Source organism: Ciconia boyciana, chromosome 3 (assembly GCF_034638445.1).
Source record: "Ciconia boyciana chromosome 3, ASM3463844v1, whole genome shotgun sequence".
NCBI lineage: Eukaryota > Metazoa > Chordata > Aves > Ciconiiformes > Ciconiidae > Ciconia > Ciconia boyciana.
The window spans coordinates 29,217,448-29,234,372 of NC_132936.1; the positions used below are offsets into that span (position 1 = coordinate 29,217,448).

The 16,925-nt window shown below is 37.7% G+C and overlaps 1 protein-coding gene across 2 annotated transcripts in view; it reads right to left on the reverse strand.

Annotated features, from left to right (window-relative positions):
- Window positions 1–16,925, reverse strand: part of KHDRBS2 (KH RNA binding domain containing, signal transduction associated 2) — a 439,124-nt gene that overhangs the window by 89,850 nt on the left and 332,349 nt on the right. The window contains exon 7 of one of the 2 annotated variants that reach the window (XM_072857818.1): window positions 16,730–16,753. The exons of the other annotated variant lie outside the window; for it this stretch is intronic. Coding sequence (XP_072713919.1) covers window positions 16,730–16,753 — 24 coding nt within the window. The remainder of the gene's footprint in view (window positions 1–16,729; window positions 16,754–16,925) is intronic. 2 annotated transcript variants of the gene reach the window in all.

Here is a 16,925-nt window from a genome sequence, read left to right on the forward strand (position 1 = left end):
CAACAGAAGATGGCTTTCATTTAAAAAAGAAAAAACAAAAGCCCAAACAAAAATAGCTAATAAGAACTAGAATATAACTCTATTTACTTCTGTGTGACAATTAATATACTGTCGAGACAATACAGTCTACTTAAGACTACTAAAAGTTGCAAAAAGCAGCAACTTTTAGTAGTTGCTACTGTCCCCCAGGACTGGGGATGGTCCTGCATAATGCTGTAGTATATAAGAGTGTTCCCCTTCCTGAGAAGTAGGCCAGTTGGGACAATTAATAAAAGCACAAGAAAATTTAATTTACTTACATGCCTAATACGAAATCTAGAATCCATACGTAGTCAATAAAGAGAGACAGTGATTCTGAAGATAGGCTCTGATTATTTGTTTCAAAATAGTATCCAAGGAAGTACATCTAGATGAGCATTACGGAAAAAAAAATGCAGTATAAGACTGTTTTCACCTCTGAAAAAGATCAATTTTATGCAACCATCACAGTCTCAAATCTCTTTTCTGAATTTAGCTGTGATAAACCCATGCCTTCACTGGAGCTACTGCACATTTATAGCACTGTGAGAACAGGTTTCAGACTCCAGCTATTTATCTCATTGGCAAAGAACCCCCCCCCCCCCCGCGCTCTATGTTCTATCATATTATGTTCAGTAAAAGTCAATATAACTATCAGCAGTGGTAACTGGTAAGCTCAGATCACTACAACCAATTGGTTTCATATATCTATGAATTGTTACAGATGTATTGTCTGCAAAGCACACCTGCTGCAGTGAAATGTCAAAAGGCAGCAATTTCACTTTTAATGAGAAAATATAAGATCACAAAGTGGTCTCCACAAAAACATGTTTGGACTAAAAAACATGCTTTGTAAGCTGCTTTGATGGTACTCTCCCCACAGAAGAAGTCCTTCTTCCCTTATTTCAGCCCTGCTCATTTTTTGGCATGAAGGCTTCAAGACTGTAAATGTTCTGGGATGAAGAGTTTTTCATTATACGTAACTATAAGTGTATCACAAGGGATTTTTGCAGTCCTTGGGTACTACTAAAACACAAAAACATTTATAATCAATGTTGATGACAATTGGCTTATGCAAATATCTATGTACGTAAACCAGATGTTTGCCAGAAAAGAAGCAGTAGAACGGCTATATGCTGCACAAAAAAGGTGCTTTGACTAATAATACTGACCTTTAAATACCAGGGAGTGGAAGAAACATAAGTTTTTGATCAAAAGATCTTGCATAGTCTTTGTACAAAATGACAAGTGTATGAGATCCTTCATCACCACTTTCAAGTGCCCCTGACATGAGATTACTACTCCCTAGCCTGCAGATTTCTTTGTTTTTTCTTTTATAGCAACAGATCTGTTCTGACAGCTTCCTGATGTGGTTTAAGGTTTTTGGAAAACATGACTCATAGCATTTGAAAATGCCTTAGGTTGAAGATATTTAGGACTACACCTGCTTTGAAGCACAAGTCTGCATAACTGCCTCTTTAGATACTCAAGTCTAAAATTCAAATTCTCAAAATTGCCATTGTCACATACCACCTAGGCCAGAAATATGTAAGTTTTTATAACTAAAATTCTTCAGGTGTCTGAAAATCAGTTTCTGGGTGTAACCAGAATTGTCTTAATGTTACTTTCCTGATACGATAAAGTCCAGACCCTACCCACAAGGTAAATCCTTTGCCTGCAGCACCCAACCCAATGGGTGATTCTGGAGAACCTCACTTCAATTCCCACCAACAGAGAGGACAATTCCCTTATTTAAAAAGTAAATTATTACACTGACTACCCAAGATGTAGAATATAAAAATTTAACTCTTTCCTGCTTGGGGGGATATAAACATCACAGTGGTACAGCACACCACTGGGGTTCAGTGTCCCATCTGCAGTGCCCTGTGCGAGCGCTCTGCACTCCCTGCTGCTGGCTGCAAGGGTGAGTGACATGTCGCATCCTGACTCTCTTGTGTGGGGTTGAGGTGAGATGCCTAAAATTATGGTTACAGATACTAAAATGAAGGAAAGAGAGTGGCTCCTGAGCCCTGGAGAGGTGTGTGATTTAAAAGGGGTTTCTTGTTTTAGCATGCTGATCTTCATATGCTATATGGAAATTTAAGTGCCTCCTCTAAATTTCATGGAGCTAACCATACCTCCCTACGGCATTTAAAAATATTGGTCATTATCTATCACAATAGAAATTAGCAATAATTAATGGTAGAAACAACAAGCCAAAATAATACCATTTTGTGTATGTACACTTCATCTTACTTGAATGAGCTGATTATCATCTCACTTACCACATATTGATATAAAGAGATGTAAATTTGATCAGACCCTTGATTACTGTGTAATTGATTACTGATTGATAAATTTGATCAGACCCTTGATTACTGTGTACTGTAAACAAATAGGCATGACAATGTAAAAAAATGTTGTGAGTCATGCTGTGACAAAAAACAGGCATCTCAATACAAGGCATCTCAGCTGCAGAAGTTCTCTGGGAAGATGTTAAACAGCAAAGAGAAACAAGTTTTACTTAGATTGTTTCAAAACATGGACAATTAAATATAGTCAACTCACATTAAAAATAGTGTCATTTGGAAGAAAAAACACAATACAAAGATGCTGAACACAAGCAACGTCAGAATTGAAGAATCATTGTGCAAGTTTCAGGAACCCCCTATGCTCTGCAGGTAGAAGCGTGGTGGGTGTTGGGGACATGAGATCAAAATGTTATTGCTTTGTTACAATTATATCGTTACTCTATTTTATTCAAAATGGCAATAAACCAATTTATGGTTTGAAAGGTCTGGGGTCTTGCTTACCATTCTTGCCCCTGCACTCAAAAATTATTGGTATAGTGATATCACTGTGTGATATTATTTGGTTATTCAGTTACGTGTATTTCTAGTACTCAAGGTTATCACTGTCTATAAAGGGCTGGACATACAGTATTCTGCTTCACAGTTTCCCACTGCAGATACAACTTCTCAGTTACAGCATGAATCATATAAAACAGCTAGCACTGAACTGCAGACTTACTATAGTAGCATTTATTAAAAAACATGCTCATTTGGAGCAGTAATTGTTCTGCTACCAGGGCACAACCCTTCATAACATCCCTTTAACAGTTTTTTTATGAAGATAGAACTTTAATTTTTCCAGTAGCTACAAAGTGCAATGCATGAGTACCTTTCCTCATTTGTTTTTCATCATGTATCGCTACCCAGAGGCAATCATCAGCTAATTTGCTGATATATGGTTGCAGTTTATGAGCTTTAAACAATGCTAAGCCATTATGGTTCCGTTCTTAGTGCTATGAAAGGAAAATAACTGTCCTTTTACTCTAAGCTGCATAGAAAAGTCCCTCAACCTATGTGCTTCTAGCTTCTCTCACATCTAAAATTGTTGTTATATTGTCTTACTTGCTAAAATTAACCCTAAATGGTGTTCAGTCTGCTGCTTCCTCCTCAACTGCAGAGAATCCCTATTTTGTCACCTACTACAATGCAAGGATGCAAAATGAGTTTATCATAGGAAGTAACAGCTACTGCTTACTCAGTATCCTACTGAAATTCATGTTGAAAAGTAAATTGGTTACTGCTGTTTGTTTCCGTTGGTTCTTCCTTAGCTGCCTGAGGCATTTTTTTAGCATATTGTAAAATGCAAGCAAACGAATTAAAGCGTAGCATGTCTGTTTAATTGTCCTAATTAGTATTGTCAAGTAATGTGATAAAATGCTCCTCTGCATGCTAGCAAAGGAGCACCGGGAGATGATGGCAGGTGGGACAGCCCAGATATCACCCTGCCCAGCTCCTCCCATCATAGGAGGAAGCATCCATCAAGCAGTTACTGGTGGATTGTGGGTTACTGGAGGGACTCTGTGTGTGTGTGTGTGTGTGTGTTTGTGTGTAGGTGTATGCAAAGGGCTCTGACCACCAGCAGCTGGAGAGGGGCTGTGACCTCAGGGGCTTGATGCCAGTAACTGGAGAGACTGGGATCCAGGGGCAGGTACTGGACAGAGTGTGTGTCTGAGGCCAGCTGCTGGGGGATCCATCTCGTACCTATGTGCATATTTCCCACTAATGGACCTTCATCCTGCTCAGCCAAAGAGGGGAGCAGGATGAGGCTGCTCATGCTGCCTGTGTTTGTGTGGGTGCTGAGTGTGCCTCTTCTTCTGTTCTTTATGGCTGGCCACGTATAGGTGAATACGTGTACTGCATATAGGTGTTTGTACGTGTGCCTCCTGGGAATACATGCTCGGCCTCACTATTAGTCTGTCTTAAAATCTGGGTGATTCCAACATGTTTTCTGTAAATATGCTGTGGGGCAGAACAGAGCCTCTGGCTGACAAGTGATACTACAGGAAGGAGATCATCCTCTGGATAAAGTACCCTGGTTAAAATTAAAGCCTATTGTCCTCAATATCTTCTATGTACTGCCTCTAGAAAGACCTAAAAATGAATTAAGCAGTTAGGAATTCTGGTAAAGTTTCCAAGTCTTCTGTAGATACAACTTAAAAATCTCTTAAACCTAATTTAAAATTTAATTCAATACAAGTTTTTCTCAAAAACAGGTGAGTAAACTGAAGATTGGAAACAGAGCAAAAAATTTCTAAGAAAAAACATCTGGCACCACAGTCTTCAGGTTCAGTTTGAAAAACTGAAGTTGGAATTTTCGTTTGTAATCTAAAAAACCCATGTATTAGGAATGCATTATGAAGCTGTGCCATCAGACAGCTAAATTTTACACTGCTAAGTTATATAAGATCAACTTCAGCCTAGCTAGCATGTTATAGTCCCATGTATTTTCACATAAACTGTGAAAAAAACCCTGATCAGAGAAATTTGAAATGTTTAAGTATCTCAATCCTAACAACAACACAGCATGTCAATTAAACTGCAGTTCATTTAAAAAGTGCTCTGAGCCAGACTTTGACCCCAGGCGACCACTGAGTAGCAGAACAGGGGTTGGGTTGACCTCAGACCACTTCACCATACTGTTAAGTGGGAGGGTAACAGCCAGTATCCCCAGCTACAGTTGCTGGGGGGTGAGGGAGTATATTCTGTATTTCTACTTTACTGGAGCACCAGTTAAGCCATTCGTCTCACCCCTTTGTACAACAGACAAAGATCTAGTCCACTGCTGCTAGACAGTTCTTATGTCCGTGTTTCAAAAAGCATATGGAAAAGTGGTCCTGATTACACAAGAGGTCAGATAAGATGATCGTAACAATCCCTATCTCTGAACTTGTGAATTTTAACATATGTAATATGTTCTCCTTCAACTTACATCAACGTAAATCTTCCTTTGCTTTGATCAAGTAGTTGCATATTTTTGTTACAACATACTAAATGTTGCTCCAACTCTAACTAAATATTGCTCTGCATCATGTGATAAAGCATAGTGCCCATACGAGGCCCACTGGATCCTTGTTGTCTGTGTGAGAAGTCCACAAGTAATCCCAAATTAATTCTCTGATTGTCTGTACCAGGCGACCTGTCCTTAGTTGCTTAACAGATACTGAGCTGCACGTGCTCTGTTTTAACGTTATCCTTGGCGATCTGCATAGATTCAGTAGGGACAGCGAGAACTGAAACATGTTGCCTAAATCAACCCAAGAACCAGGGTATCAGCCCTGCAGACTGTACTCTGCTTTGCAACCACTTTTATAACACAGAGGAAAAATCTAAAGGCTTAAAGACATGAAAAGTTCCTCTGGAGGTCCAGCCTCCAAAGCTTAATTTAAACCACTGCAAGCCAGATCTAAACCACTGTAGGATACTCCTACAATCACGCACAGTCCTCTAATAAAACATCCACATGTACTTACTTCTTTTGATCACTGATGAAGAAGTAGTAGGTACTCGATAAAAAGCTTGGGCTTATACAGATACAGTAGATGTGTTTTGAATAAGGGGGATTTTTTATTGCACTTTCTTCATTTAAAGGCATTTGGTATACAATTTAGGGACTTGAGTTGAAAAATGAAGAGCTAAAATAAAATGACTGGAAATACAATTTAAACTATAGTCTGGATATCTTCCAGTTGTCTTACAGAACTTAAGGAAAGAATGCAAATGCTCTGGAGAAGAGAAAAAAAACCACCTGTAAACCTGTCCTGTTGCTGATGAGATACTGTAGTAAAGGAAATAATTTAAGCCAGTGAAAACTTACACATTCTTACTTAAATTAGCAATAACGAAACATACTGTGACAGCACGCCTAGTTTAATTTTTGGATAATCCTGAAAAACGGCACCTTTCTGTGACAACATGTAATTAATTTAATGATAACTTGTGGAATGACATTTCATCTAAGGCAGAGATTTATTCTGAGGCTTTTACATTGTGGCGTTACATTTTAAAAAAATTATCTGGACATCGAGTTAGCCATAACTATTTGAAAATAAAAAACTTTTTTAAAGATGGCATTATTTGACATTTGTCAGAAGAAAAAAATTCATAAGAGTGTAAAGTATTGCTTTGGTCACTGTTGTTACTGGCCAGGATTCTCTTCTAACTATCCCCTGTATCAAACAGCTCTCACATTTTCTGCAATGTGCCCCTGTGACCTTATTTGTTTCCTTGCTAGTGCCAGGCTCTCTCAGGAATTACTCTGATATTACTGGTGTCATGATTCAGTCTCTGTGTATGATCCTGTAAGAATGTCACCTTTTCTTCACCTGCTAGTTTAAATAATCACTTGAAATGTAGTTAATTTCTTGCACAAGAAATGGACTGTGGACTTCTCTCACCATTTATATGTGTTCTGTCCCTTCTGCAAAAATTTTGCCTTCATCCTTACACCTACACGAAAGACATAATAAGAACCACCAATTTCTCAGTCCGCCTCCTCCTGAAATTCTTCTAGGGCCAGTTCTGAATATAATCCTCTTTTCTCCAATAATAAAAATGTACTCGCCCAGACTTACTCTTGCAGGTTACTATAGCACTGATGATATCTGCAGCAAACTAGTCTTCAACCCAGAACGTTCTAGCAGTCGGTACTTGTAACATTACTGTCATCACTATAACACATACTAGACCACTATCAGAAATGTGGTGGACTGCTCGATATTATTTCAATGACTGAACACCTTCATGTGCTCCCGTACATATTTTGGAGTATGAGTCACTACCTTCCTTAAATCCTGCAGGGGAAAATGCAGAACTTTGTTGGGAAGGATTTCTTTAAAGCTAGGCTATTTATTCCCTCCTATGCATACGATTAGATGGTATTTTGAAAGTAAATGTGAAGTCAGTAAAAAGTGTGAGGATGCCTGTATCTGCCTCAGTAGTGTACATTCATGAGGTTTAGTGCAATGCTGCTCCAGGGCTTCAGATGACTCAAAGCACAGGCAGAATATTCTCCTACTGGCTCAAACACTCCAGAATTTAAATACATGCAACCACATCCAAATAGGATTTGCAAGTTCAGATCAAAATATTTAGTATTGCAAGTAAGTGTTAAAAGTGAGCCCAGCAAAATAGCAGGTAAGTCCCCACTTATCTTTCTCTAGTGCTACTTTATTCTGCCAATCCTACTGCTGGTTGGTATAAGTAACTGGAAAACAGGGAGATGTTAGTGGGAGTAAAGTGCTCCTAGAAATAAATGATGCTTAAGGGCTAAATTGCACATAAAAGAACTGAATAAAATTGTTAATTGTTCAAAGCATTTCAAAGGTTGCTTGTGTGTCTGGGGATTTTGTGTGATCACTACTACTAGAACTGTTTAGGAAGGAGGAAGATGTTTGCAACCTTTCTTGCCATATCTTGAATCTTACTAAACTAGCTTTGTTTTATCCTTAGATTCTTCCATTTGCATTTTTGTGTCTGTATTATAGCTCCCTAGCAGAAATTGAAGTAGTCCAGATAACAGTTGTGCAACTTTGTTAAAATACATAAATAAAAATGTCATAAAATCCAGTAAGTTTCTGCAAGTCGCCTCCCACACTAGAGTCATAAATTGATCTTGGATATTGGTTTGAAGAACAAGGCAAAAAACATTTAACATCAAGATGGTTAGTGTTGGAAGTGGGAGGATGACATGCTTGATAAATGAAAATCAGAGAGTGCACATGAAGTTTTCAAAATGCTATAATAGACCAATAAATTCTGCATGAATGGTTAGTACATAATGCATACATTTAGGATGTTAAGCACAAAGGCCAGGAAATATGGTCAATTTATGTGACAAGCAACAATGAATACTTTTCAAATAACACCAACAACCTTCACAGAGTTGAAAACAACAAGCAAGCAAGCAGATTCATCCATTGCACTTTCTTGTACCAGAGAAAAATATCTGAAGGTCAACCTATATTATTAAGCCAGTTTTAAGTATTTGACTGATGCTCTTTTTAATAAGCCTTTCTTTAGCCAGGCCCAACAATTTGTAAGATAGTGGTTACAGATGGTACTACAGTTTGAGCCCAGGAGAAATTCAGTTTTGATGAAACTGCTATGTTTTGAGAAAGAACTAGATCTGGCTATTCAAAATAGTCATACCCAAATAGGTTTAAGTGAATGGGTAGTCTAAACTGTTGCCTGGTGACAAGTTAGAAAGTGAGCATCTCATCTCATGTTAACATCATAAATTATAATCTCATAAGAGGACGTATTTTTAAAATATGATGGGACATGGGACTACTGGAAAAAAGAATGGCCTAACAAAATATTCCAGGAAAATAATCCAAAATTTCCAAAGCCCAATGAACAATTATTTGCTAATAATCCTGGACAAAATACTGTCCTCAGCCCAAAAGATGTAAGTCTCCAGAGGAAGAATTTCATGGTGTTTCTAACATTAGAAATGTATATCATATATAGTGTGCAGGTCTGTTTGTTTAATTTTTAAATTTAGAGAAAAATGCAATTTGGGATTTTGCAGGTCTTTACTGATGTGAAAAAGATGAAGAGAAAGATGTACAACCTCATAATACATCACGGCTTCAATGTTTTAGTCATATAAGACCTGGTCCTGCAAGGCATTGGCTGTTAGGAGATGTTCTGCAATGCATCAGCTTGATTGAACCATTCAACTTCATATATTTCAGAAATACATATTCAGAGGGATTGTGCTAGCTGTTCATCTGTTATGGACAACTGACCGGTCTTGTTCAGATATAAATATGTTTTATAACACATGTGCAGATGGCTAGCCCTGTCCTGAGATTAAACTAATGGGACAACGATGTCAGAAACTGCCAGACATTGCAGACAATAGGAGAAGAGTAGTTGGTCAGTCCTGACCTGGCCTAGACTGACAAGGCAAGAAGACACTACCAGAAACCACGGAGAGTGAAAAGGGAAGATCAGATACAATAATAAAATGCCCCCTCTTCAGGCATGATTCTCCAACATGCTAAGTCCTTTGGTGCCCACTGAATTTCATTTGGTACTGAAAGAATTCAGATCCTTTCAGTGTCTATTGTTTCTTATTTTTCTATACTCACAACATCTTCTCCCATGCACTCCTCCTCTCCAATCTCTTCTCCACTCCATCACTTTGGTTCTCTTTTCTCCTCTTTATGAGCGACCCTTGTTCCTCAATACAAGCACAGCAGGGTTTGTTGCTTTGCTCTCATTCTCTCAGCTGGGCTTTTAATCTCTCTCTGTCACACAGAGGCATGTTATTCCACTGTTCCAGATACTTCTGTCTTTCCTTAGACTTAATTTCTTTATTTCAACACCATCTTTACATTTTCTCTGAAAATTCAAGTTTGCTTCCTTTGTTTGCTTTCATTGTCTGCTTTCTTTGTCTTACTTTTATTGCTCCCTCATATGTCTTTTCCCCTCTTGCTGCAAGTTTTCCTTCAGGTTCTTTATGTTGTCTAAATCTGATTCAGTACACTTGTACCAATTCGAATCCAGAGTAAAAAAGCTGGTCCACTGCCTACTCAAGATGTATTCTAGCACTTTCCTTTCAGATGCTAGAAAATGGTACAGTCTGGAGGTTTATTTTATTCTTGCTGATTCTCTTTCAAAACACTTTAATTATCAGTGAATGCATAATTTGTATGGATGCAAAAACAGTCTGAGATAGTATTGCAACTGTACACTTCTTGAAATATCTGTTTGCTACAGTTTTAGGAAACAGAATAATTCTCAGGAAAAAACAGTGCTGCCTCGCAAGCCGGAAACAATATCGCTCTCAGCATATGTCATTGCTTGCAAGATATAAATACTGCTCTTGTGAAACTAATCTGATGCACTGCATCTGTAATTTTTTTCTGTTTGATTACACCGCAGAAAAGTTTATGCAATCTAATGTGATTTGATAATACTGCATAATAAGCCCGTACAGAATACTAAGTGTTTTGGGAGAAAGTGCTTCTCATATAAATGACCTTTATTCTTTGCCAGTATTACAGAAACACACCAAAATGACTGATGAACAAACCACCTTCTTTTGTACGGTTTTCCTTGTAATGACTCATTGAGCAGGCTATTGTGGTATTGACTGAAATATGAGGAGGCTGAAGTCCAGGACAAATACTGAAGACTGTGACATCCTAATTTTGATTTCTAAATCTTATTCTTTGTTGAAGATTTCACTCCCCAAGATCCAATCCCAAATTCTCAATCTTCTCTTTAATATTTTGAGCAATATTTTCAATGTCCCCTTCCTTTCATTTGTTTTCTACTTTATTATATAAATTTTAGCTACAGATCTGACTGTCAAGTACACTGAAAATGCATCTATTGTACAGATTAAAGATGACTAACTTTTCTATTAGGTTTCTGCTGCTTAATGAGTTTAGCTTTGTGTATTTCATACAGAAAAGGATGGGTTTTTGCATCTAACTGAGGTGCGATTGGGGGAAAACAGTTTGTGAAATAACTTCGGTGTTGACATTAACCTACATCAATTCCTTCATTTCAGTGCAAGAGACAATGCTACAGGAATATTCAGAGGTTAAAGTTAGGATTGTTAGTAATTCGCTACAGCTAGCTTTCCTTATTAATGATTTTGACTATAATCTGAGACTCAGAACCAGAAAAAGCCTCTGTTCAATTTAGATTTAAGATCTGTGAAAGTTCAGGGGATAGAGATAGTTGTCTTTAATTCAAAACAAACCCACAATTTAAAATACGGGAATACAGCAACTTTGGGCCCAGTGTTTGATAAACAGATTCCTTGAAGAGACTTTTTTTTAAAGCTAATTTCTAAGAGACTTTTTAAAAACTGAAGACTAAAAGTCAGGTGCATAAATTGGATTTACTTGTTGCAAGATGTTTGAAATTACTTGGCTCTTTTGTATCAACTTTTCAATCAACCATCCTTCCAAAATGAATTCCTTAAGGACTGGACCCTGATACATATCAATAGCAGTGAGCTTTCACTGGCCCTTCCCACCTCCAGCCACCGGTCCACACTTTGTTAGAATGTACATGTCTTGGCCCAAGCTTTGCTTTAATGTATGTTTGCAAAGTGCCTACTATACTGTATAAACAATGCATGATAACTACAATGTTAATTCTATGGGTTTGGATAGGTAATCAAAAGAATGGAATATGAAAGGTCTATTTGTTTTTTTGGGCTATTTTTCTTCTCACTGTAAGCTCCTTTGATACCAAGAGCTATTTGTAGAATCTCTTGCATAGTTTGCTGAAAAAGTCTCTTCTGGCAAGATGAATGTGCTTTTTAATACCACATTCATTATGACAGTGATGACATACTGCCTACAAACTGCAACTTGCAGACACAAGTCAGGGATTCAGAAGAGACTTCTGTATGTTATATTCCACTTCTCAAAGCTTAGATCAAAGATACCGAAAACCAGATAAGCCAAAAGAGGCACCATCTATAAATTGGAGTAGAAAGCTTCTGGGTGAGAGCAGAGGAAGTGAAACAAAAATCTAAAGAATACAAAACATAGGGTTGGGGCATGACTGAATTTTCTGTCTCACCCACAACATGAAATGGCTTTTTAGTAAAGTCAGCAGTAGCAAGAATAAATACAGCCCAAGTAGATCAAGAGGATCAGCATCCAGATAGTAGTGTGTTGCATGAATCAGCAATATTTATAGGGGATGACTGGAACAAAGACTACCCTTGTATTTTTGTTGTCAGAAATCTACGGTGAAGGAGAAGTTGTATGGTAGCAGTAAGCCTGCAATGAAAAATATCAAGTGTATAGCCTTCAGTTTCTGTTTTGCCTTTTTAAAAATTAATTACAGATACAAATTGTTCATTATCCATATTGTGGTTATTTGCCCCAAAAAGAAAATCTGTGCACTTAATATAAACACATTTTTATAAGTCAGTCATTATGCTAATAACATTAATGTGCAGAGTATATGACTCACAGAAGGTGCAGGTGTGCAGGAAGAACCTCAATGATTAGACAATATTAAGACAATTTGTGAATAGAGACCTGAGTATATTTTCATTGCATTCCTGACTACTTCTTGTATAACAACTTTTATTAAAAACTCATCTTTCTCAAAATGAAAAGTTCAGTAGAATTTACACTTCTGTAAGAAATTCTTGTGGCTTTGTTAAGGACTATTACAAGTGTATCTGATAGTCTAACACATCCTGTTCATAGATATCAGTATACTCTGAGTAGGTCTAGTTGAGAACATAGTTTCTGAGCTCCCCCAGCTACGTATTCACTATTAATCTAAACAGGGTGAGACGACAGGCCTGAACACTGGTATATGATGCCATAACGTGGCATATCTGCATAAAGGTATCAGTTCTTAGCAAAATCTAACTACTACCACGTGTAACATCTAAGTCCTCATTCCTCTGCATACATTATATCTCTCTTTCTCTCTTTAAAGAGCCTCAGAGCTGTTGATTTTCATACTCCAGATGCTGACTGGACTGAAAAACCTCAAAGATCTACCGACTGGAGGCTGGCTGAAAACTTCCATTATCAGGAAGAACTGAACTTTCTATAAGGAGTTAAAGCTTTGCAGCTTCTAGCATCAGCACACAATTATGTCATGACTTTCATGCAGGGTTTGGTATTGCAGCTGTAAATCACAAGGTGAAGCTTGCCCCATTCCTGAGACAGAAACTCCTGAGGGACCAGACAGAGATGACGGAGTGACCTCCAACATGAAGCCATCAAAAGCTTCCTCTTCTGCTCTCTAACTGCAAAGAAGACTTACTAATTACTCTAAACATATACAAGTTCTCAATCAGATACAACTAGTTTTAAATGACGTTCATCCTTAAGTAGACTTCAGTGAAAAGAATGACTTGTATTTGAAAGAAGCAGCCTCGTTTAATGTGTTCTTCTAAGGCACTCAGTCCCCATGCTGATGACATCAAGGACCGGCACACCACTACAGGAAATTCTTACACACAATGGAAACTCTCTGGAGAACGATGCATGTTTGTGTCTTGTATTTGTACACTATCTAAACAACTCTGGAATCTTAACTAAACACAAATAAATAAAATCACAGCACTTCACAGCTGAAGATGGTTGGAACTCTTCGGTTCTCTGTATCTGAGTACAAATGATTGTGAATATTTTTAACATCTCACTAAATAACCTGGTTATGACATCCCATTTCTTTTCCAAGCTGCTTATGGGCCCTTGTCAGTTCCTGTCTATCCACTTTGAAATGGTTCCAATACATTACTTTGGACTAGATTAGTACTTACAGTATCTTACAATATCTATCATCTGTATTATAGTTTAATAGGATTGTTAGTCTTATACCTAAAGCATGACATTTTAAATCACATCACCATTTTATTATTAAGCAAAGAAATGACAGTCATGTCCTGAAATGACCATCAATGTGAGGCTGACTCAGTTATCTCCAAGGGATGACTTTATAGCTTTGAGAACTGACAGATTGTTATGTCATGAAATTCATGCAGGGCACAGTATTGCGGCTGTAAATCACAGAGGCAACTCATACAGTGGCCAGCACTCTTTGGAATAAACTTTACATTCCTGTTGTGTTCAATAAGCCTCTTAGTTGAACGATTACTCATAATGAGTTTTTTTCTCCAGGACTAGTAAAGGATAGCTCCTATGTCTTTGACAGCTGCTTACCAGAATTTAAACAAGGCTTTTTGTTGGGCATTTATCTGTACTTGTACCCCTCCAAGGACTATAAAGGACAAGCAACTCTAATCCAAAGAGTCAATTTGTCTTTTGTGATTTGCTTTAGGCGTATTTAAATCTAAACTGCCAATCTAAAATCCTGGAAGCACTATATCAATTAAAATAAATAAATAAATCAAGCCATTACAGATAGATTGTATTAATATTTAGGCAATCTATTACATTTTCTGCTTTGTCTGACAGAGATACCCTGCTCCTGCTAACTGGGTCTATTCAGAAATCATGTTGAAAGAGCAGGTTGCACCACGGTCCTGGGGGAAGACCTTTCCTGCTTGGCACATACTGATATGTTACTTTGAAGTTTATGGCTTCCATTGCAGCCCCAGTCTATGCGGAGTAAAAGATAACTGCACACATTTCAGATTCCCCCTTCTCTTGATCTCTAGCTACCTACTGGAGTAAGGACAGCAACACTTGGGAGCTTCAGCTCACTGTCCTTTTAACTCGATCCATGAAAAAATGCACCTGCTTTACATGAATTCCTTATTGATTGCATAAGGCCTGAAAATTGTTACTGCTGCTCCCAGATGGGAGAGTTTTTAAGCCTATTGCTGAGAAGAATAAGATGATGTAACTTTTTTGGCGATTTGCTGGGTGGCCCAACCAGAAGTATCTCAGGGGACCAAAGCTTGCTTCAGCCCATTTAGCAGCAATTTCCTTGGAATAACTAATTTTCTACCTAGAAATACAACTGTGCTCACTTTGATCTCCATCTCATTCTTCAGAAGAGCCACTCTGGATTTACAATGATGTATTCATGGATTTTTGACTTATTACATTGCTTGTACTTCTGAACTCTGCTCAGGAGATGGAATACAGACTTGCATGACACCCTGCCAACACAAAAATGCTGACTATTCTTATCTCCAAAAGCCCAATATATTTGTTGGTTTGTTGTGGGTTTGGTTTTTTTTTGAATATGCAGTCTTGAGGACCATGTTGATTAGACAACTTATAGATCATATATGCAAACCTGTATGCATCCTGAGAATCCTGCTGGTTTTGTTAATTTGGTGTTCATTTTCTTTGCCTCTATATTATCTTCCTCTCAGCAGATGAAGTAGGCTACAGTAACACCTGGTCTTTTTTACAGCATTTTTTATGTGGACTTTCAGAAATTTTTTTACTTAATAAGGAAATGATAAAGCAGTCATAAAATTCTAGGCTGCATCAAGCAGGCTTAAAGAAATAAATAAGCATTGGGTTCATAATGCTTTGAACTTAGAAACAAGGTATATCCTTGGATTTTTCATTTTGTTTTTCTAAGAAGGTCAGCAAATCTCAGGACAGTTCAAGAAGACAACCTCCAGTAATAAAACTTACAGTGTAAAATTAACCAGCACTTTTAGCAGAGCAAAAGTGTTCTTTACAAAACAAATTATTATGTCAGTATGCATCATTTTGAGAGGATGGAAAATACATGAATAAGAACTAAAGGTAATTTCCTCCTCAAAATAATGCTCTAGTTTTATATCATACCTACTGAACGTCATACAAATTCGTACACTCATACTTACCGTGGTAACACAGATACACAGCTTTAAAGGAAACATTCAACAAAATCATCTCCCAACTAGGGAAGGAAAAGCCTCATGTTACTGAGGCTGGGAAGTTTATTTTAACATCTTTCAGCTTTCATTAATTAGTTCTGCTCTACAAAATGTTAAACAGTTTCTCAGACTGTATCCAGTGACCTGTTTGATTATCCCCAAATATATAAACTCAGATCAAGTATGGATGAGTTGGTATTTTCCAAACAGACTGGAAGCTTAGTTCTTCATAACAATTCCCTTCCTCCAACACAAACAACAAATGACTGTACTTTGTCTACAGCTTGACTGAGGTCCTGAGGAAAGAAAGCAGATCCTTCAAAAGTCTTTTCTTTCAAAATTGAATTTCACCTCAAGAATGTCCTCATTCAGTCAGGGACTATCAAAACAGTAATGCCTCCTTGCCGCATTGTAGTCTGCTTTCCTCCTAGGAAGGTGATAGACTCATCAAAGCAGATAGGTAGGATTTTTTTTTAAAAGCTAGAATAACTTTTTCCCCCATAAGTTTTCTACAAAATGAATGGCATGTCAAAAAAAAAAAAAAAAAAGAAGAGTTATTTAGCATTTAAGTCCTGTTTTCAGAAGTAATTTAAGGACTTAGAAGACTGCTTTGCTTGCAAACCTTGTGTGATTTAGGATCTTACATTCCATACGGGAATTAATGACATGCAAGATGGAGGTACTTTCTTGGATGATGTACAGGAAAACTTAGGTACCTAAGAATGGTACCCTACATTGCTGTACCCTTTAGTACCCTTTAGCTGTCCTCTTGGAAAGGGTGAAAACAGAGCTTGATCCTCTCCAAGATTTAGGTGCCATTGTTCAGGTTGCAGAAAGACTAGTCCTGCTTTCAGCACTGAGACCTCTGTGGTGGCGAGGTGTGCACATTTTCTGTAAAAATTCTGCAAGGGGTCAAGTCTTTCTTTTAAAAATAAATCTAGAAGAGTAGAGTAAAAGTAGTCATTTCACTCTTTTTTTATCCAGCATTTGATTCATCCAAGATGTGAGACATGGACTTTCAGTTCTTCCTCTGCCTTTAGGGATGTAAAGCTTCATTCTCGACACTCCCTACCCAAGTGGATATCACAACACTGGGCTGCAACAGATTCTGCAGGAGGAAAACACTCTCACTCCCCTTTATACTGCACTGTGCATGGAAATAGAAAGAGTACACATATTAACCACTGATTCAGCCATACAGTTATTGACTGCAGCTAAAACTCATGTAGTAACCTCACTTGTAATTATACTCCACTACTACACAAAAT